Source organism: Seriola aureovittata, chromosome 7 (genome assembly GCF_021018895.1).
Source record: "Seriola aureovittata isolate HTS-2021-v1 ecotype China chromosome 7, ASM2101889v1, whole genome shotgun sequence".
Taxonomy (NCBI): domain Eukaryota; kingdom Metazoa; phylum Chordata; class Actinopteri; order Carangiformes; family Carangidae; genus Seriola; species Seriola aureovittata.
Genome location: NC_079370.1, coordinates 8465635 through 8488040, shown reverse-complemented (window position 1 = coordinate 8488040; position 22406 = coordinate 8465635). Strand labels below are relative to the sequence as shown.

Here is a 22406-nt window from a genome sequence, read left to right as displayed (position 1 = left end):
ACGAGTTTAGAAAATTAGTCCAAAACAAATGTGAGTGGTTTCATCCTGATTCTAATAGCGCTGCATTATATGCCACCTCTTTGGTTGAACCGATCATTACTGGAGCATCGTGCCGCTGCAGTGTCAGAGTTCACTGGTCATTTGGCGGTCCGGTGAGGGCTGCTCAGTCTGTGTCAACATCTTGTGGAAGTGACACCGCAGACCTCCCGCTCGCCACAAATGAGGCCCGGAGGGAGTGATGGGAGCTGAGCGACGGGGGTTCACCGTCACCCTGAGGTTGAGAGGTGGAGCACCGATCCTCTGTTGCTGACCTCATATAATACCACCTGCCCCTAGAGGGTGTGTGTCAAGCGATTCAACCTCGTCCACATGGTATATAGATCTGCTTTTAGAGTCCCCGGAAATGTCAGACGGTGCAAGACGAATACAGTCCCTTTGCTAATGGACAAGCCGCCACCACAGTGAGTGTTAAACAGTTTGTGCGATGCGCAGAAATCCACCAGTCAAATAGCAAAGTTCAAGACAAGTCTAGTGCTTCCGTTATAACGTACAGACGGTCTTCGAAGTGCAGGAGCAGAGGATTAGGCCGCAGGAGTGGGTTGATTGAGGGCTGGTGCCTCTTTTTGCCATCACTCTCCCCTGGGTGACACTGTGGTGGGAAAATAACATGAGTTGCTTGGCCAAGCAGGAATTCACTTCTTTGGTTTCACATCACCTGCAATTTGAATTCCATTACTTGCCGTGCCACACTTCAAATAATGCTCGGGCCTATTAATTACCAAAGTATGGGTTCAGGGTAAAGGTGAACGTGCAATTACAGAATTAAATCAAGCCCCCGTTTAGCTTGTCAGTCCTGACAGAAATAATTTGGGTGAATTATTAAATGCTTCCACTGCTCTTGGTTGCGTCATTGTCGACTCAGACCTACCCAGCTGCAAGAATCCAAGCTCTGCTCTTTTCTCTCTTTCAAATAAAACGATTAATTGCGCTTTTTAAAAAATGATCCGAACTGCACATTTTTAATAATAATCAACTTTAGAATTACCCACTGTTACTGCTGCAAGTCTCCAAATGTTTTCTGTGCTCTTTGAGCCGCTTAATAAAGGAGGTCAAGCTTTAATGGGATCATTATGAATTTGTGGTGGTTGTGGTAATCATGCAGAAATTGTTTATCATTCTCTCGGTTTTAGGTCGAGTGAATGAGAAGTTTTAATTTCTAAAAAGTTCTAAGGTGATGTTATTAATTATCCTGGGACAATAACATAACATTTCAACCGAGCCGGTGCAAACTTTTCTTTTGGCTACTGTGTACAAGGAACAGATGACAGAATTACAAGTGTGTTCAAAGTGGCACTGAACCGGCAGGATCTTCATGACCCTCGTCTCTGGTGCGCACACTGTCGTTTCTTAAATGTTTCACTTCGCTAAAATGACAAGTAAAAAAAAATGTCTTGTTTTGTTGAATTCTGCTGCTAGCAAGCATTTTAACTAATTGCCTGTAATGAAGCAATTTGCCAGTGGCTGACTGGTTTCAGTGGTTGAGTTTTGGTCTCCATGACAACCAGCTGTCTGTAATTAGTAAATCAAGCCAGGCTGAGGTTTTTTTGGGGGGCTACGCCAGAGTGGCTGGAAAAAGAGTCAAGAGTGGCAAGTGTTTCAGTAATTGCCTTGTCATGAAGTTCATGCTGACTTAACTGCAGGGATGTGTGCGCCTCTGGTGGTTTTTCTCAGGTATTTTAAACTTGAATGTTTCCTGTGGAAACAAAAAAACACACACACCAGTGCTGCTCAGCGCTGCGCTGCTTGGGTTACAGTGTTTATTGTCTCTCTTCCAGCGCCACTGTGCTTCACTCGGTGTCGGCTGGAGGTGTGTATTGTGCTGAAACAGCGAGAGGTACGTTGTGCACTTTGATTGATGATACTGCTTTCTCATAATTACCAATTAGCGGGTGTATTTGTCATTTCACAACAATGAAACCACCAACGGAGGATAAATACAGTTTGTTAATACTTGTGCATTTCGTCCTGCTGTAGCCCGCGCCGCCGCCTTGGGTTTGGAATATCCTGGAGTCCATGGGGCCCCTGATCTTCATACAGCAGCCCACCATGTGATGATGCACCCCGGCACAGTGCCGTCAGAACCTCGGCCTTATGAAAACAATGATCCTGAATTGGGTGCGACTGAGTCTAACATGGCCTCCTACGAACAAAATCAGCCAGGACTGAGATCCTTACATGACGGGGCACAAGCTCACACCAGAAGTTCTGAAACCACGTTCCTACTGAGCAGTGGCACTTACCTACCAGTTCAAAGTGAGTACAGCATCAACCAAGAGCTCAGCTTCCCCAGAGAACACTCAGCCAGTGACCACAAGTCTGATTTTTTTGAGGAGGTCAAGCATGCTGCCCCATCCACATGGGTTGAGGCCCCAGGCTGGTCTGACCTTGTGAATTGGAATCCTCAAGGTCGCAGGAAGCCACTCTCATTTGTCTACAATAAGCTTGACCTTGCTGTTGATGAGTCTGTCCCAAATAGACGTGGCATGTCCCTGAGTGGACTCCCCCTGCCCCAAAGCAGGGGTCACGGCACTTACCAGAGGGGTCTAACTGGATTTGGCCTGCGAAGAGAAGTTCCTGTCCTTGCTTCATCTCGCTTCCACAACAAAGGCCATGTCAGAGCGATGACTGGCCGAAGTCCTGTGTTTGGTAGACGGGAAAGGATTGGGCTCCCTGACCATCTTGCTCAGTCCCTGCGCAGAAACCTCAATGTCAAACCGTTTGTTAAAGGTAACCCTGTTCTCAGACGTCTGATGAAAACGAAAATCGGACAGAATAAGTCATTGAACTAAAGGGTCTGACACAGAGCTCAACTGTCTTGTCAAATAGTGTCCCTGTGAGGAGTTATTAAAGTTAAGCAGTTTGTGAAGGAAAACAATATGATTTTTGGTCTGGTTTTCTCCAACTTTCACTGAATGCAGCAATGTTTAACTTATCTGTGTACAAGCCTCTGCATTGTTGTTGAGCTCTTAAACAAGACGCATCATATGTGCCTCATTGAATATAAAATGTACAAATGGTGATAATGCTCAGTGTTTCTCCTTTTTTCTTTTTCTTTTTCTTTTTTTTTTTTTTTTTTTTTTTTTAACCCCACCTCACCATAAATGTCTCACGGAGGGCTGGGTGTTACCAGAGTGCCATCTGTTGGTTTGAGTGGGTACATATCGTATTGGCTCACAGTGTTTGTACACAGGTGCTGCTTAACAGAAGGTCAGCCTTTGACAAATCCTATAATCTGTTTACAATCTGTTGTATGCAAGTACTACTACTGGTTATGTAAATTTCTCCAAATAGCCATGGTCTTTTAGTGACGGCATGTTTCAATTGTGTTCTGGCATTTTTAATAGAGATAATGAGGTTTTAAAATGCAGCTTCAGATTTTGAATTTTTGGGTAACCATCAGCAAATATTAAACATTTATCTTTGCATGAGTTATTTTCCCAGAGACGGGGCAGGATCCAAAAGCGAGATTAATTGAAGAAAAGCGTTGTATGTCAACAACGGGGTTTTGATTCCTCACTGATGGAGCGTTTGAGTGTGTGAAATGGTAGGTGGGGAAGGTTATCCGCCTATCGACCCATAAATCAATCAGTCAGGAGCCAGAAAGTGAGTCAGTTATGAGCACTCATCCAGAACGCGAATAAGGAAATGAGTGACAGAACAAAGTGAAGCAATCAGCTGTTTATGGGGAGGGAGTGGGGAGGAAGGCGGTCAAAAGTGGCCATACATCATGAAAGATGTCAGGTTGGGGCAGGGAAAAGTACCAGCAGCAGCAGGAGGGAATGAGTTTGAAGCCCATCTGGAGGCCACACACTCGGTGATGTAAAACTAAATCTAAAACCTAGTAGTGGAACATATATGCTGCATAAATTATGTTGATCTCGGAGTGCAACATGAACCACAAAGTGAATGTTTTCATCCAGTCTAAACTGTCACGAGTGTTACACACACACACACATACATTTGCTGTGATACCCTGCAGATGTTCCTCTCTTTACCCTCGATCAATGACTTAATGACCCCCTGTACGGTTTGAAAAAGTAAGGTGAAACTGAGAGAGGGAAGGAGAATCAACCGTGCATAAACATCTGGGCTGTAGCAGCCTGAGATGAAGCTGGACTACCTGCTGGCAGCTCGCTGGGTTGATGACACAACATGTATGACGGGAGGATTATTAGCATAAAAGTGTGTGAGAGAGAAATCTGACACATTAGGATCTCTCCCTTGAAATACAGTTTAACTCGACATTTAGTCAGATAAGATGACAAGCCGCACGTGGAGAGCAGTTTAACTTTGTAGTCCTATCCTAGTGAACGGACAGGTTTCATTTAAAGATCAAAACATTAAAAACGAATTGTCTACACAGGGTGATAACCGGAATTCATTTAATAAATATAATGCAATCTAATACAGTTCTACACAATAAACTGTTGCTATGAAGCTTATATGGTGACCCTTTTGTTGAGGGACTGTCAGAGGGTTTAAGTTAAACTTTTTGATAGTGTACTACCACATATTGTTTTTTCTTTCTCCTTTTCCAATAAGTCACCAAACTACTATTTCTCCCACCTGTTGGACAATTCTATTGCTGTTGCGAGGTGCTAAGGCCCCAAGACAGAGTTAAATCAACACCTCTGAGATGGTCTCAACAAAAATTGATCAGGTATCATCTGTTGCAGAGCTGCTGTATTGAATTTTATTTCACACGTTTTCATTTGTGCACCGTTTGTAATTATATTGCGGTCGTTCCCCGCTGCCTGTACCACTACCCATTGTGCGCGAGGTTGTGTGTAGCCTAGCTTGAAGAGTGAGTGTGTTTACCTGGCAGTAAGTCTATGCTCTTTGTCATGTCTGCCCACAAAATGCATCTCTCCTCTCTCCTGAAAAATGTGCAGGGATTGAGGCACTGCATTTTCCCTTACAAGACCTGAACAATGGCTACTTCTGTGCTTTTTTTTTTTTTCCTTTTTTTTGGCGGCGGCGGGGGGGTGAGGGGGGGTCAGTAGCTTTCTTAGAGGCTCTACTGTGCACATCTAGCAATGAGCAGCAGCAAATAATAATTAACTGCACCCCACACAAACACAGTCACATCCCTCCAGTTCCTATTTGTTGTTTCCAGTTTATCATTGGTTAAAGTTTGAAGTTCTCTGGTTTCATATGTTGGCACTGGCTGTGTCTGCTGGCATCCCCAACAGAATCCAACAAAACGCTCCACAGACCAGTTGAGTTTTTATTGCTGTCGGATTATTGTTCACAGACCAACACACAGTAAAAGTTTATAGAGCCTGTGGAGAAAGTCGTGCCACTCAACTTAGTAGCCAGTGGAGCTTGTATTGCTCATGTTGTCGGCTTTAAGGCTGCAAAGTTTTAGAAGTGTTTCCTCAAAAATCGTCTTAAAAAAGTCTAAACTCTAAACTCTAAACTGTAAGCAGCTTTAAGGTAATCAATGCATTTATCTTTTTTTTTTATCGTCGTTTAGTTTAGAGCAGAGACTGTTTTGTGATGCTGCATTCAGGTATTTGTTGATATTGTTTATCTTTACATTCTCATCATGAGGAAGAGGAGCCCAGATAACAAGGGGACATACAACCAATGAACCAACATAATAAATACTCTGCCTACATCACCATCACTCACTCCAAATCCAACATCCAGAAAGTCAATTACAATAAATTACATGCAAATTATACTGTGACTGTGATGTTTACTAAGTATTTCACCGTCCTAAGGGCACATACGCAAAGGAGAACAGCTCCTCATGTTGGTGCTGAACCGCATCATATACAAGTCAGCAATAGTTTGAGTGGACATGCGTTCATCCAGGACCACAAAGGTCATCTCTGAGAGACGTGGGAGCTCTGCACTATAAATATTATGCATCACACAACCCTGACTGACATGATCCGAGAGGCAGAAAAGTGCTTTTGTCACTTTAAAACTCTATATTAGCCTATATGCTTTGGGAAATATAAACAAAAGTTTTCCCCATGTGTTGATGTCAGAATATGTCAGAGTGTTTCAGAAGCACACTAGGCTACCACAGCAAGAATACGCATGGGATATTAGCTATAACTTGATATAAGACTGCGTGGCAGCTTCGGTCCTGTGTCTGTGACCACACAAACTGCACTCAAGGCAACAGTATATTGTGTAGGTCACCCAAATTTTGGCAGTGCTCAGAGCCCAACACACAATCACTGTAGTTACACTCATAAAAAGCAGCGAAATACGTTTGCATACGTGCATAGCACCATAGACATAAATTATAACTTAAAAGTCATCACTTCATAGTGAAGCTCACCCTCTGCTGTTTCCTCACAAGAAAAAAAGAACCCAGTGACCTCTTAATTTTAGGGCCCATGACCTCTGGAATCAACAATAAGAAAGAAAAGGTTCATTTTGTGTTCCTCTGCTGCACTGGTTTCCAACCTTGGGGTCAGAGATAAATCTAAGGGGTCAACAGATGATTAAAGGGATGAGAAAAAAGAAAATATTTTCATTACACACATCTCTCTCTCTCTCTCTCTCTCTCTCTCTCTCTCTCTCTCTCTCTCTCTCTTAATTTTCCCTTCATCTGGTGAAATACTGCATACTTTCACTTCTTCAGGCCACTAAAACAGTTCCCATGAAACAGTCCAGGAAGGCTACACTTCTGCCAAACTCTCAGTAATAATGCCATAACCTCTGAGGGCTCTCAAGTTGGCATTATTTTAAAGGGTCACCAGCCAAAAAAGCTGGGAGCCACTGCTCTGTTTCAGTGAAGAAAAATGAAGCTTTACAAATCTGGGAACCATCTCATATTTCATCTCATCAGACTATTCAACGTTTTCTCCATCGCAAAACAAATCCCACCCCAATTTAAGCGCGTAACACACTTTAGCTGTGGTTTAAGGTTTAAAATGGGTTTAAACCTTTGCTGTCTGGGTCATTGTCGCATGATCACTTGAACCGCATTGCTGTGTTCTCAGACGCTGTGATTTAAATCACACCCGTGGTTTAGTCTGAGCCAGCAGCTGTGTCCTGTCGAAATCCCCTGCAGAGGTTGCTGCTCCTGCTGTAGACCTGGTTTAACTGACGTTTGAGTTCATAAAATTCAGCACAAGGACAGATACAGCTCAGATCGTGTTTTCATTTCTGTCATTTCAAATCTGTTCTTTTGAAGGCAACAGTATAATCAAGTGTCAAACTTTATTAGGTCATTTCAGTTAAAAGCCTGGTTCACTGGTTCCTCAATTACATTTTTATGCCAGAAACACTTACTTATTATTTGACCAAACATAATAACCAGTTGTTAATTAATGCACGCCCTCCTTGCTCCTGCAAGGAGGGCATGTAGTCAGTTTGCCAGCCATGTTTAAGTCACAGAAACAAATGACAAATGTTCTAACACACGTCTTGTAAAGCAGACTTCATTGTCTTCCTTTACACAAGCCCAGAGAATACAGCCGTTAATAAGAACGTGTACGCGTGTGTGCGTGTCTGTGTGTGTTTTGTAATGTGTGTGGTTCCTCTCCTCTCCTCTCGTTGTCCCGCGTGAGGCTCTCAGTGAGCCCACTATAGCCTGCCAGCACAACTGACCTGTGGTAAGGGGGAAATCAATAGTCAATTCCATTTTGCAGCCAGCGTGTGACAGGTACTAGATAGGAGTGGATTGGGTGCATGTAAGGAGCAGGAGCATGAGTCGGAGATTGTCTGACCCCCTCTTCTCTCTCTCTCTCTCTCTCTCTCTCTCTCTGACAGTGTCTCACTGTCTCGCTCGACCAACCCTCTTGGTAGAAGCAGAAGTGAAGTGCAAGAGGCCATACTCCTTGGTGTACAACAGCTCAGGGGTATGTAGACATATTAAGCGTCATCCAGTGTGAAAGTTAAATATGACCAATGACTGTGATTATAACTGAATCAGAATCGATCTCAAATGCCATCAACTATGAGTGCACAGGGAATCTAACTGATGCAGACACTTTACAAAAGAGATACAAAGCAACATTGACAAAATTCTCTCATATTTTCATACATTTGTGTGAAATAAATGTTCAGTACATATGCAAACAGCCTCCATACATGTTATTACTGTTAGGATTATAACAGCGATAAAGGGAACAGAAAGATAAGCGCATACACCTTCCACATTGACACTTTTTAGGACATATGGTTCCTCCATCTGGGAGTTTGGATAGTGTGGGCAGCTAGTACAGCACACACGCTGCAGGCTACATGTCCGTTTCAGAAGTAGATATACATTTTTAGCCATGTGAGCTGTTGCAGCTCAAGGGATTGCCGTGTCTGTCTGTCTGTCTGTCTGTCTGTCTGTCTGTCAGATGGTTCACCACTTTGGTCCCGACTGAGATGTCTCAACAACACTTGACTTGCTTCCTCCCTGACATGTTTGGTTTTAAGTAAAAACATCTCCACAACTATCACACGGATAGCCACATTGGTAGGCCACACACATTCATGTCCCTCTCAGTATGAATTGTACAAACACTGTTGTGTGGCGCTTTTTGATTTTTCTACCACTAATGACATTCTCATCAGCCTCAGCTGTGTTTTGTGTTTAGTGCTAATCTGCAAATTTTAGCATGTTGAGTAGCTAAATACAGATTAACATCATTATATCTGCTGAACATCTGCATGTTAGAATTGTACTCAAGGTCCACTTACTATTTTCTCCTTTGCTTTCAACCGCATTGCTTTTGCAGCAATATATAATTTCCTCAGTTGTCCTGGAAATGGATGATTTCAAGGTTTGAAATAGATAAAATCAAGTAAGTGGACACATTTGTCATGATGTTGTTCATACCTTTTTAATACCTATTAATTCTACTATAATTTTTACTTTACATGCTAGTCCTGAAACTACATGACCCAGTTTTAACAGGCGGTTGTATAAATTCTTTGTATGTTTGTTTGTTTGTGTGTAAATTTTATAAGTGGTTCACTGAAGTGTACATTCAAAGATAAACTCTGGTCCAGTAGCTGGCCTTGCATCAGTACTGACATTTCAATTGCACATAGATATCTGTGAGTCATAGCACTGTGGTTATAGGGCTGATTTCACAACACTTTCAGGCACTATGAGAAAAATACAGTCTATCCAGGATACAGTGTATTCATTTTGATGCAGTAGGGTTGAGTGGAGTAGTGGGAATGGCAATTGTTCAACAAAAGGGTGCAGTTAAAGAGTTTGCCCTAAATATTTTTAGATGTGAATGTAGGCATCCATGATTAGCAGAAGCCATAATTACTGCAGTTGTGATTGCAGTTAACTACTGTAATTTTCTGTATAACATTAGATAGATATGAGAGGTTATTTCCAGCAGTGACTAATTTGGGGTTAGTCACATCTCTAATGCGAATAAGAATCTAAAGAGGAGACAGCGTTATATTAAGTACAGAACAAGAACCGTAATCAAACCTAGTAAAGCTTCATCAGTTCAACTTAGCTTCGGGGCCCTCAGCTAATTTTACTGCTCACTGAAATGTAGCATGTAATACCCAGTGGATGGAAAACACTTTGTTCATTACTGCTGATTAGGAAAAAAGATCAAGCAAAATATGTCAATGCATGATAACCAGTTAATATATTTTTAATTGGTGCTTGCTTTTTCCATTTCTCCTGTTGCTACCTATTCAGAAACCTACTATTGTGCACCTCTTGATTAACAGTTAGCTTCCATTATCTGTTTGAGGGCAGCAGAGTGACCAGGCAGGGATACAGCTGTTAGATTAAAAGTTGAGTGGGTGAGCTCACTGACTCGCCTCGCACACCATTTGAATGGAAGCCTCAGCCAGAGAATCATTTTACAATTTAATAAGCTAATAAACGTGATATGGCAAGTAGTTTCAAGTGCCCTTGGGGGGTCAAAGCACAGTTTACAATCCCATTTAAAGGCTTGTTCTATTACCGTGCTGACAAAGGCTTGGACAGGCGCAGAGAGGGAGATGACTGCTTTTTGAGGCAGTCTCTGTGATACAGCAGATCTGCTACTTCAAAGGTCACACTCAACACAGAGGGGTCAGGCTGAACTAGACTTATCGCATTCCTCTGGGCAGTTCCCTGGAGTCATATTGTAGGGTATTTGACAGCCGCCATATTAATACCTTGTGGGGAAGGATGATCCAATAAAGTATAAATTCCTCTGTACTCTCATACAAGCAACGATCAGTAGTCTGTAGATCAAAGACTGGTCTTATTACTCCATCAGCAATCACAATCACTGTTCTACAAAGCCAAAATCTAACTGTATATTTGGTTAAAACTGACTGTTTGACATCTGTTTTACCATAAATATAAAATATATTTTCATATATAAAATTTTGAGCTTGAATATTGAGACTTTGAGTTTTGCATTTTGCACTTTGAGTGCTCTCCAGCTACCCTTAACTATCATACTCACAGCTAACCTTATAGCTAAAGCTAATTCAATTTTTTTTTAACACCAATTTTTTCACCAATTCTACTATAATTGAAAGATCTTTATCAGATTATCCGGCATCTTAAACTGGGTTTGAATATACCGCTTAAATAAGGCAATAACAAAATGTAACTGTAATGGAGAAAAACAAAAAAAGCCATCAGATACACTGGTCCTGCTAAAAGCGAAAAGTTAATGCTAACTAGCCAAGATTAGATACACTTTACATTTCCCAAAAATAAATTGGCTAAGAAACCCTAAAACTTCAAACCCATTTTTTTTTCTCAATTTTCTCAATTTTATTGTTTCTGTAGTCACAGCTGTGAGCCTTTGTGAGGCAAAATACCTGTAGAAGGTGACAGTAAATAAATATCCAATATCACCTAAAGAATTATGGAATTTCATCCAGATTCTATTTTTTTTTTTTTTTACCTGAACTATTCAGCTATCTTCTTTCGAGAAAACCCTGAATTCAAACGACTCATGTTTCTCTCCTGTAACTGGGCCCCATCAGTCATGTGTTCCTTCCTGGAAAATAGTGAAGTTTCACAAATTCAAAACAAGGATGTTGCCGCTGTTGGTGCTGCTGCTGTTGCTGCTGTTGCTGCTTGGCTAACAAAAACATATGTCCTCCACTCTGAACTTCTTTGAGCTACACCGTTTCATTTGTTGCTATCAGGGCTGATGAGAGCCACTCGTCCTTCTGGGTCTGCTGCAGCTGCTGTGTGGTGAGTGGCAGCCTTCTATGATGGCTCTCCTTTATCTTCACATCAAGCTATTTGCTGCTCCTTTCATTTGGATACTTGGGCAGATTGAAAAAGGAAACTTTGCAAAACTTATTTCTCGATGACACTGGTTCAGGTTGAAGAGTTGTATCCTGATCCAGCTGAAGGACTGATCAACTTAATTTAATTTAAAGCGCTTGCTTAATTGGATTGAATAGCCGTTCTCTATTTTACTTGTGCCATTTATCATCCTTTGTAGTTTCCTGTCAAATGATGCCAGTGTTTCCTTTTTTTAACAATCATGAAATACTAAAGCAGAGGATCCTCAGATAATTAGGATTTAAAAGATAAGACAATCCTTTTTAAAAAAAGGATACTTTATGTTTAATGGTAAAAAAAAAAAAAAAAAGAAGAAGTGTCACATTAAAATTTACTAACTTACTAAAAGCATTTTGGATTTACAAAAAAAAAGGAATTTATTAGATTGATTTTTAGAGTGATTTCGTTTTTTTTTTCTTAAGGTACTGAAATCATGTTTATGCTCTAGCCATCCATTTAAAAAGCGGATGTGAAACAGATTTCTTTCCTCCTCTTGAGATGTTGGGAGTTTTACAACTGCTGACACAAAAGGTCACTGTGTCTTAGCTTCAAGGAACTGTTCTTTCATTGAAAAATGTCTTTATACAAACAAATTTAGCGTTCTTTTACATTTTTTAAAAGGCTTCTTTAAACACACACTGCATAGTGTGAGAAAATATGACCAAAAAAAGGGGAAACCATGGCAAGTTTGTCATTGCGCTCCGTGTCAAGGATATTGCCAAATCCTGATAGTGGGTGTTTTGTAACCCCAAACGGGAAAGGAAACAGTGGCTATAGCAAAATACATGTATTTCTTTTCACATGGTGACATGACTCACTGAGACAAGAAAAATTAACCTAGACAACATGTTTATATCAATATATCTGGAACATGTTTGGCCAATACACTGAAAATGGCCACTGTTAATTCACACAGTCTTTATTTTAAGCAAGCCAAATTTTGTCTGTTGACAAAATGCACTCCAAATTTATTCTCCCAGTTGCCTTTTGTCCGAGCCACAGGCAATTACCTATTAGTAGTAAGCAGAAACTGCAAAAAAAAAGGAAAGCAGGGGAAAATGGAGGCCTTTATGCACACCGCTGATAAGAAACAAGCAGAAATTCCATTTCCCCCACACCGCTAAACGCAGACTTCACCAAATAGTTGGCTATTGTGGACTGAGGGCAGCAATCCATCTGTGAGTTTGAGTGATAGTTACAAATTATTTAAGTAATACCTCGTCGTCTCATGGGGTCGCTTGCAATTCGACAGTCAAGACATAAAATTTCTGCTCAAAAGTGGAAGGTTGTTCTATACCAGAAATACGCTGAATTGAACTCTCAAGAGTCTGTTGACAATACGAATTTAAATGTGGCGCACATGTTTCAGCCTGAGGAATACAGAACGTCCTTTAGGTTCCTCAGTTTCTCATCAGCATCAGACAAGGAGACCAAGATCACAGGGAGTTTCTTTCTCATTGCTGTGGTCTCACTTACTGCCTCTGTGCACAAATGTTTGTTGTTTGTAGAAAAGGTGAGAAGCTGAACTGCTACAGGGAACATGAGATTTTCAGGGGGGCGCTAAGTTACTCTTGAAGCAGCAAGTACTCACATCTGAGAAGCAGGAACTAGCAGTTTTTTTTTTGTTTTTTTGCTTGATAAATCACTGCAATGATTTATAAATCTTACAAAAAACAACTTGTTTTCATATGGATGTAATGATGTAATATATACAGTATATGTAAATGTAATATATTGCATGTTATATTGCAATGTTGTATAGCCACATGTGCGTATGTGCGGTCCATTACGAGATATGCTGTTACATGTGAAATCTTCCATTTCACATGTAATGTCTTGCTTGTGAAATAACTAAAAACCACATGTTCCCATATGTGAAATGTTCACTTTGTGTTCCACATGTCAAACACTTTTGCTTTTAGTTGTTCGCACAACATCGTCCATTAATTTTCTGTTGTTCAACTCACCAGTGAATTGTTCCAGCTCTACTTCAGACTATTAACCGCTACTTCTTTCCTCTTGTACGACACAGAGAGACACAGTCGAGCCGCGAAGGCATGTCTTTGTCCTGTTGGTGGCGCTTTGTTAACCAGCGACCAGAGTCCAGTGAATTTTAAACGTTCATGCTTGTGTAATGGTGAGTATTTCAAAAACAACACAGACCTCAAAATTCATTTCAACTTCCCTCACACCTGTGTATTTGCAATGTGATGGTTCCACCTTATTCTCAAATTTAAGAAGCAGGTTGTTGACTTTATGTCAGACGTACACAATATGCCAGAAAATTGCCTCCATCTGCTTAGCTTACAAGCTCCCATCTTCTAATCATTATACATGACCAGTCAGCTATGGAGCGCATGCCCAACAAGGATGATTACCTTCTAACAACTGGCAGTTACAATGTTCCTGTCTGTTCAGAGGTTTTATCCCTGTAATAGAAAAGTATAAGAGGAAAGATTCACTGTGCATGAACAGCATACTTATTTATTCTGTCTGCAGAGAATTTAAATTTCATTTTGTCACAAGTAGGGAAGCAACATCCTTTGTGTAATCATGCTACATAATTGTGGACCCAAGCTGCCATGAATGTTGATTTTTTTTTTATTATTATTATTATTATTCATGAGTGTGTCACGTATCATTGTATGTGTTTGTTGTGATTCTGCTCTGCAAATAGCTCACACAGGCAGCACTGCAGATTTTTCTTCACTGTTTCAGGGAAGCAGCGAATGCATTCTCCAGGTGTCTGTTTATACTGAGATATTATGCATTATGGAGATCACATACTTGCTCACATCAGCCCGCCATACCAAGCAGTTGAAACATTGTGCTGATGATGTCTTTTGAAACGAGAGACGTTATCACTCTCAATTCCTCCTTCACACAATGTAGCGTGTCGCTGGGAAGGAACAGCAATTGAAATATTTTTTTTGATAGGGCATGAAAGTTTGTAATTTAAGAATAATGCATTTAATTTTTGCTCCCTAACAGGTTATATCAACATGATATCCATATGGATGTCAGTGATTGTCATGCTGGTGGCATTTGTGAATGGAGCGAGGAATGGTGAGTGTTGCTCTCAGGATGAAATAACAAATCTAAATGGAAATACCCAAGTAGCGGTTACAAGGACAATTGTTATTACACCTGCTCTTCCCCTGACTTGGATTCTATCAAACTTCAATATAAAGCTGTTGAATTCTTCATAACAGTAATAATTTATAAAAGGCATTTACCAGAGGTGGGAGACTTGAGTCACATGACTTGACTCAAGTCAGACAAATATGAGAACTTCAGACTTGCTTGACTAACACAGATAAAAGACTCAACTTGACTTTGACTTGGTATTCATGACTTTATGACTTAATACAGAGGACTTGAAAGGACAAGGCCAAAGGCCAAAAAATCCTACACATTAAGGTAGGTGATAAAAAAAATAAACTTGTTTACTTGACTTACAGCAGTGACCCCTTGACTTGCTTGATTGTCACCACAGTAACATGGGGCCTTGCTTGAGACTCGACAGTTAAGACTTGAGATTTGCTGCTGACTTGCACTCCCGCCTCTGGCATTTACAGTTTAGACCATCTTCAACATGGCACCTTCAAATGAATTTTCTCATTGTCAGAGGATGTCATACAACCATGTGCGAACATCCGGACGTCCAGCTCAGTGGTGCCTTTGGGGTCACCTGTCACAGCTACCTGTGTCATCAGAGAAGACTGCCTTCCCGTCATTGGACAAGCTGTTCATATAGAGTGGCGCCTTGACGATCGCTTTATTCCCAGCAGCCCTGTGGCCAACGAGAGCGGCGGGATTTCTGAGGTTGTTATACCAAGCTTCAATCACACCAGGGCGTTCCTCACCTGCTGTTTACAGGCCTCTCCCGTTCAAGTAGCAGGAGGAGTGGAGATCAGAGCTGGATGTGAGAAAGATTTCTTCTTTCACATGTTTGTTCATTGCTGATCAAATTAAGCTGCCTGTATCGCTAGTGAACAAACAAAACAGAGAAAATTGGGAACATGTAAATTTTTTGTTTTTGAGGGACACACATTTCATTGTTGAGTTGAGGTCAGCATAAGAAAAAAAACATTTTAATGGATAAAACAAAGATTGTATCAAAAAGAAGTCGCACTGTTTAATTTGGAATAATTCTACTTTTTAATTGGCATTCTTTACCCAGATATACAATGTATTACAGAATAATAAAATAAATATAATACAAAAACATGCATAGAATCATGAGATTTTTAGTTTTATCTACATTTATTTGTAAGAGACCAAGTACAAAAAATAGAGATGTAGAAATACAGGAATATGAATACCACCTTCCTTAACAACTCCATTGAAGAAAAACATGTTCACCTTGTTTTTTCCATCTATAGATCCACCAGAATCACCACAAAACCTCAGCTGTCAGACAAACCTCACTACCTCTAACACCCTGACCTGTAGCTGGGACGCTGGGCAGCTGGAGACGCACCTCCTCACACAGTACACCCTCCACACCAAGATATGGTAATATTCAGGAATACACTGAGACAGTTACCAGAAAGCACACATCATTTTGGTGTCATGGATGTTTAAAGTGCCATTTACAGAATATGTCTTCGAGGTTGCGCAACTGTGTTTCCCACAATAGAATTTCTTCATTTCAGGGATTCAAACAGGAACTATACTTACAAGCTACCAACAGGAGTCCACCATTATACTATCCCTCGTTCTGATTTTGTCCTGTTCTCTGAAATGGAAATATATGTGGAGGCGGTGAATGAACTTGGAGAGGCAGCTTCAGTACCCATCATTTTGGAACCCGTCAGTGCAAGTGAGAATTGTAGAATATTTATTTATTGAATCTTTTCACAGATTTATATATTGTGTGCAAGCAGTAACCTCCATCAAAATGTCAAAGAGGTGATAACTGAAAAACCCAAAAGGTTGTTCAACAACACTTGGAGGTATTTTCAGAATCCTCAAAAGACACTTCTAACCATCTGGATGACCAAAAATATTCCATCTGTTGCATATAAAAAAAAAATATTTGTAACCTGTTTCCCAACTTGCAACATATATTCATGTGTATTTCCTTTTCTAAAACATAAAACTAGTATTTTGCATGAAAATATAAAATAACATTTTTATAGAGAAAAATGTAACAGAAAAGAAAGCATGTTGATTTTGTGTACCTTTGTTCTCACGTCGTACAAATTGAATAAGAAGATCTGTCATTTCCAGGGACCATTTTTCTTTGGGTTAAAAATCTTTTTTCAGTTGACAGAATATTTTTTCATCCAGATGGTTAGAAGTGTCTCTGGGGACTCTGGAAATACCTTCGGAACAGCTGTAAGTGCTATTGAATGACCTTTTGGATTTTTCAAAGCTTCCACAGGTATTTATTTTTTAGAAAAACTGATTAGTAGATAGTAATACATAAAACAGGCCAAATCTAATATAAAAATGCTCAGATTAGAACTAAACTAAAAGTTTCCAAAATCCAAATTACATGGAGTAATTGCTTTGTTGACTGTTTTATTTCAGCCAAGTTTGACCCACCAAAGATTTTAAAGGTTGAAGCTGTGCCCAAAAGGTACGGCTGCCTAAAGCTGAGCTGGAGCTTATCGCAGCACCAGGCCTGGATACGTAACTTCCGCCTGAACCTGGAGGTCCAATTTAAGACTGCTGACAGTAGTCAATGGAGTGAGCAACCAGTGAGTGCAAATCAATCCGTTGTCGATATCAACTGAAGGCTCAGTTGATTAACTTTGGATGCAGTAGCTATAAGCAACCATATGCTACTAGTATAAACTCTGAAGTTCATAATGTGTGTGCCTGGAGTCATATATGTATGGTTTGTGTGCTCTTGGATGTATGTTAGATCCTGGTGAGCCGGATTAAACCAACCAGACCTGTGGACCAGTGTCGCCTGCTCCATGGGACTCAGTATTTTGCCCAGATTAGAGTCAGATACCAGCAGAGTCCCTGGAGTGAATGGAGCAGCAGCCAGTCTGGAGTCACCTTGGAGAGTGGTAGGCGTCAGATCAATTCAGAGTGACACAATCAGTCACTCTAACATTTTCCAATCTATTGCCTTTTCTTCCATTTTCTGCTCTTTTCAATATATGCTAATGTCATGTTCTACATCACCCATTGCTTTGCTCTATAGCCCAAGCTGAATTGATGTATTGAGTTTTTCCACACACTCTGGCAGTGAATCCATAGACCTGTCTTGTATGGAAAAGTTTTACTTTCTAAAGAGTGAGGAAAGAAATGCAGGCTTTTGACGACATGCGAAGCTGACAGCCGTCTCTTTGTTTTCAGCTCCCACTGGACGCCTAGACTCGTGGGTGAAACTATCGGGGGATCACATGCACAAACAAATCAACATACACTTGTTTTGGAAGGTGCACACATCACACACGCTGCTTGACACCTGTCACAAGTTGATGGTATTTTCTGTTATAGCTCTGGTTGAGTCCGTGAGGTCTGCCTTTAAAATGTCTTCTCACTTTTTTTTTCTGTTTTAGCCATCAAAACAATTCCGCCCCAACAGCCGAAATGTGTCATACATCGTCTCAGTGCAAAAACTGCCAGGTGTAAAGGGAAAGGTGTGCTCTTCAATGGGGAATTACTGTACTTTCCAACTTCCCAGGAAAGCAAAGAAAGTGTATCTGAGTGCTGTAAATACAGCAGGGAAATCCTCCCCCAATGAAGTTCGGATTTACCAACCCAAAGGTAAAACTAACATTTTTGAATGTGCTTCAACTGGTTTAGAAATAGTATCATGTAATTTTCCCGTAACATGTCTTTTGTGCTTGTAAGCTCTTAAGGTGATATCAGACATCACAGCTACTCCTCGCGATGACCGAGCTCTTCTGGTCCAGTGGAACAGTGTGGATACATCAAGCATCATTGGTTATGTGGTTGAATGGAGACCTTTGTTAAAAACAGACCTCTCCCTCACCCGGTTCGAATTTGCAAACAGAAACGAATCCAGCATCATTATAACAGGTACGTTTTATAGTATTTGTATTGCAGGTCTCAAAGTCCATGTGCTCCTTATTTTACCCACCTTTTATTTGGTTTTCCTACTCTGGAGCTCATCCTTTACCACAAAAATTCAAACAATCACTCCTACACTCACATCCTAAGATCCTCCTTTTCCTGTGCACGACCTGCCCGTACACACTGTTTGGAGTTTATAAGCACAGATCCACTCTAACTTCTTCACCCTCATCAATAGGAGGCTTTGAGCCCTACAAGCCCTATGGAATCTCTGTGTATCCCAGGTTTAAGGATGGGATAGGCCTTCCTCAGACTGTTAATGCCTACTCAAGACAAAAGGGTAAGTCACCAAAGATACCAAGAGAAATCACACAAAGAGCAAGCAGGGGTGTGAGAGTCAGGCTGCCTCAACTTTGAAAAAGTGAGAGAAGAGTTTGCCACATGAGTAAAAACTATATGTATTATGATGTCTATCAGAGACATCTCATATGTGATGGGATAATGCCCTCTTGTGGATATAAATGAATTACGTAGTCACTGTAACTGTAATAATCACTCAGAATGAATATATTTCTTTTTAAAGCTCCATCCGTGGTTCCGAAAATACGGATTAAAAAGACTTGGAAGTCACATATTGAGCTTACCTGGGATGAAATACCATTAGACCAAAGAAATGGAATTATCCAGGGCTACAAAGTCTTCTACTGGGACGAGAAGGGTCCCATTAATGGTAGGTGAAACAGCTAAATGTTGCTTTTCTTTTTTTTCTTTTTTTTTGTGAACGTGGTGCTATCTGATGGCTGACTTCTCTTTCAGTTGTGAGTGCTCACCCAAAAGAGAGAAGGGTGGTCCTGAAAGACCTCAAGACTGTGTCTCTGTACGAAGCTTTCATGATGGTCAGCACGTTCGGTGGGAGCATCAATGGGTCAACAATTCATTTCGAAATGGAGCCATTTGGTTGGTATCATTATTATTTTCAAATGGCTTTCTAGAAACATTGGGGAAAAAAGGAGTGTATTCTCATGTCAGATATTTAATTGATAATATGTATTTCTCTCTTCTCAGATGCCGTTACTATTGTGATGATTGTAATCGCGTCTGGTGTTGGAATGTCATTGTTGGTCATTTTCATAGTCATGACTTGTTTCTCCAACCACAAGAGGTGAGATCATTGCCATACTTCATTAAGGTGTGAAGCTGCAATGTCCTTTATTCTCAACACATTTCTTTTGTGTTGTTCTATTTCCAGGCTGAAGGGTCGCTTTTGGCCAGATGTTCCTGATCCAGCTAACAGCAGCATCAAGAGATGGACATCAGAGTCAACACAGGTGCAGAAAATTAACCTGTGCAAGATAAAATGGTTTTATGCAACGAAGCCCTAATTTGCACTACTCTGTATTTTTAATGGATAACGTTATTCTGTGTCATATGAACAGTGTTGCTAGTAGTGACAAACCCACCAAGGGTTATCACCTGACTCTGCGGTTACCTTCAGTTCTGTGGAGTTTCCTTTTACATCCTGCAACTGTAATGTTTTGGTTCAGTCTCACTGCTCTCATCAACCTCATTTCTAGCTACAATAGGCAGCTGCTTTCAGCAAAAAGGCTCTGATACTTCCAGGGCACACTCCCTGCCCAGCACCAAATGGCAGACAGCACGCCATTACTCCACTATATCTCAACATATAAAATAGTTGTTTGCTGCTATATTATCGTTTAAAGTCTAATTTACAGAATCTTTAATTAGCAGACTGTATATTCCTGAAAATGTCAGGTAATATATGAGATGTAAAACACTGATGACTAATTCATTTTCCATTGGTAGGATACACAACCTTCCTGGGACAATGACGAGCCCAATCCAATATACCTGTCCCACCTCAGCTTCCTTGACTTCCCAATGAAACTAAGCAAACACGAGGATGATCTTTGGTTAAACAGTGCAGAGGACACCAGTGACCTGGGAGAGTCCATTTGTGGTTCACCGTTCATCCCTGGATACTCTGGTTCAAACAGCTACTCTGTTCCTTATGCCACTGTGATCTTCTCCAGTCCATGCAGAAGCCCTCCACCCAAAGAGCCTCATGTCTACCTCCGCTCTGAGTCCACACAGCCGCTCCTGGAGGCTCAAGAATCCTTCAGTCCAAAGTGCTACCATAATATGGCAACTGATGGGATGCCGAGGGAGCAGTGTTTTTTTGGACCGTGCGATGACTGTATAGCAGAAGAAGGGGCAGACCCAGTCGTTCTTTGGGATGATTTCCCTTTTTTACGAGCATTAGCCTTGAATGATACTCAGAATGACTAAAAGTTCTTCCCTGATTATAAGAATAGCTGCTTTGCAAGATTTTCATGTAGATCTGAGTTTGTGATAAGTTGATCCAGTGTAGCACACAGCTGTAAATACATACTAGGTATGCTAGGTTTGATGCTAAAAATCATGTTGATATTTAATGATTATGATGTCCATGTTTTATCTGTACCAAACTTTGTATAAATGATATTGTTGTGTGTTATAAACTCATCAAGCACTTAATAAGAAACAGCTGTGCTACTGCTTATTCATTCAGCAGTGCAGTGCATAAAATCATCATCTTCAGTTAGCATTCACATCACACATCAGAATGTGGAAACAAAATCTTTGTGACTTTGACCATAGGATGCTTGTTGTTGTGCCAGACAGGCTGGACAGAATGGTGTGAAAAACACCAGTGAGTGGCAGTTGTGAAGACAGAAACACCTTGTTCATGAGAGAAGTCAGAGGAGAATGTCCAGACTGGCTGGAGCTGACAGAAAGGCTACGGTAACTCAGATAATCACTCTTTACAGTTGTGGTGGACAGAAAAAGTATTTCAGAATGCACAACACGTTGAACCTTGAGTCCAAATGGGCTACAACAGAAGACCATGTCAGGTTTCACTCCTGTCCGCCAAGAACAGAAATCTGAGGCCGCAGTGGGAACAGACTCATCGAAAATGGACGGCCGAAGACTGAAAAAACGTGGCCTGGTCTGATGAATCTCAATTTCTGCTGAGGCAGCAGATGGTAGGGTCAGAATTTGATGTCAACAGCATAAATCCATGGACCCAACCTGCCTTGTGTCACTATGAGGAGGCTGGTATGAGGAATGTTCTCTTAAGAAACATAATACCAATCAATCATCGTTTGAATGCCACAGCGTATCTGAGTATTGTTTCTGACCATGTCGTCTCAAACTGGTTTGAAGAACATGACAATGAGTTCAGTGAACTTAAATGGCCTCAGCAGTCACCATATCTGAATCCAATTGAAGACTTTTTAGATGTGGTAGAATGGCAGATTGGCAGCATAAATGGGCAGAAATTGTGGGATGAAATCATGTCAACATGGACAGGATCTCAAAGTAATGCTTCCAACATCTTGTGGAATCCACAAAAGTACTTTTATGCTAGAAAGACATGGTCTAAACAGTTTCTTTGAATAAAAAATATTAAATCCTATGAAGACAGAAAGGTGTTTTTCCCACTGACTGATGATTCACCACTTTACCTCGACATTTGATGTTTACCAACCATTGTTATCCAAAATGTTGTTCTCTGTAGCAAATGGATGTGATTTAAAATGGAAGCAGAGTAGCCTACAGTTTCCAAAACACAGTGAAGTAAACTAAAATCAAAAAGCAACCTTATGAAACCCGGGGTGATTTCAGGTAAACTGAGGCCCTTTTTGGCAAATGGTTTCTAGACTAAATAAATCCAACTAAGGTTTTGTTGTTTTTGTGGGTTTGTTTTTTCATTGAAATGGGTCTAAAAAGTATCAACTTTAACAGGATCCTGACTTAAGGTTAACTCTGAGTTAAGTGAGACACTTAATTTTATGACTATATTTGCTCATTCATTTCAGTGAAGCCCAAACAGCTTTATAAATCAATTTAGTTGTAAAAGATGGAGGAAATGGATGTTACACTGCATAAAGGGATTAATATTAATTCAATTAGAAACTGGGAAGTTGTATTTATTATTATAAGATCATAAGATTTTTTGAAACCTCCACCCTTGATTATACTCTGCTTTTGACTGTAATTTAGAAATATATAACATAGCTACCAGAGCAATTTGGTATTGTAAATG

General features: G+C 40.6%; 2 protein-coding genes across 3 annotated transcripts; both read left to right on the top strand.

Annotated features, from left to right (window-relative positions):
* Positions 1-247: 247 nt before the first annotated feature.
* On the top strand, positions 248-3403 carry LOC130172532 (uncharacterized). Of its 2 annotated transcripts, none has more exons than XM_056381314.1 (3): positions 248-461; positions 1836-1894; positions 2035-3403. In XM_056381314.1, exons 1-3 carry the CDS (start codon positions 370-372, stop codon positions 2847-2849), a joined length of 966 nt encoding a protein of 321 aa, XP_056237289.1. In that variant the 5' UTR covers positions 248-369; the 3' UTR covers positions 2850-3403. The 2 variants fall into 2 exon arrangements, with proteins under 2 accessions (XP_056237289.1, XP_056237290.1); XM_056381315.1 differs by lacking the exon at positions 248-461 and adding an exon at positions 1424-1731.
* A 7623-nt stretch (positions 3404-11026) lies between these two features.
* Positions 11027-21776, top strand: csf3r (colony stimulating factor 3 receptor (granulocyte)). Its single transcript, XM_056379720.1, has 17 exons — positions 11027-11200; positions 13329-13433; positions 14288-14362; positions 14925-15221; positions 15682-15814; positions 15955-16121; positions 16835-17004; positions 17172-17322; positions 17615-17697; positions 17821-18028; positions 18116-18304; positions 18537-18638; positions 18882-19028; positions 19115-19255; positions 19364-19460; positions 19548-19626; positions 20123-21776. Exons 3-17 carry the CDS (start codon positions 14299-14301, stop codon positions 20603-20605), a joined length of 2511 nt encoding a protein of 836 aa, XP_056235695.1. The 5' UTR covers positions 11027-11200; positions 13329-13433; positions 14288-14298; the 3' UTR covers positions 20606-21776.
* Positions 21777-22406: the final 630 nt, after the last annotated feature.

Bases quoted from the DNA above. Each gene is read 5' to 3' on its own strand.
- csf3r (XM_056379720.1), top strand. From the start codon at position 14,299: ATGATATCCATATGGATGTCAGTGATTGTCATGCTGGTGGCATTTGTG. The intron at 15,815-15,954 runs GTAATATTCAGG...TCTTCATTTCAG, and splicing joins ACCCTCCACACCAAGATATG to GGATTCAAACAGGAACTATA. The intron at 19,461-19,547 runs GTGAGATCATTG...TTCTATTTCCAG, and splicing joins TGTTTCTCCAACCACAAGAG to GCTGAAGGGTCGCTTTTGGC.
- LOC130172532 (XM_056381314.1), top strand. From the start codon at position 370: ATGGTATATAGATCTGCTTTTAGAGTCCCCGGAAATGTCAGACGGTGC. The intron at 462-1,835 runs GTGAGTGTTAAA...TCTCTCTTCCAG, and splicing joins ATGGACAAGCCGCCACCACA to CGCCACTGTGCTTCACTCGG. The intron at 1,895-2,034 runs GTACGTTGTGCA...GTCCTGCTGTAG, and splicing joins TTGTGCTGAAACAGCGAGAG to CCCGCGCCGCCGCCTTGGGT.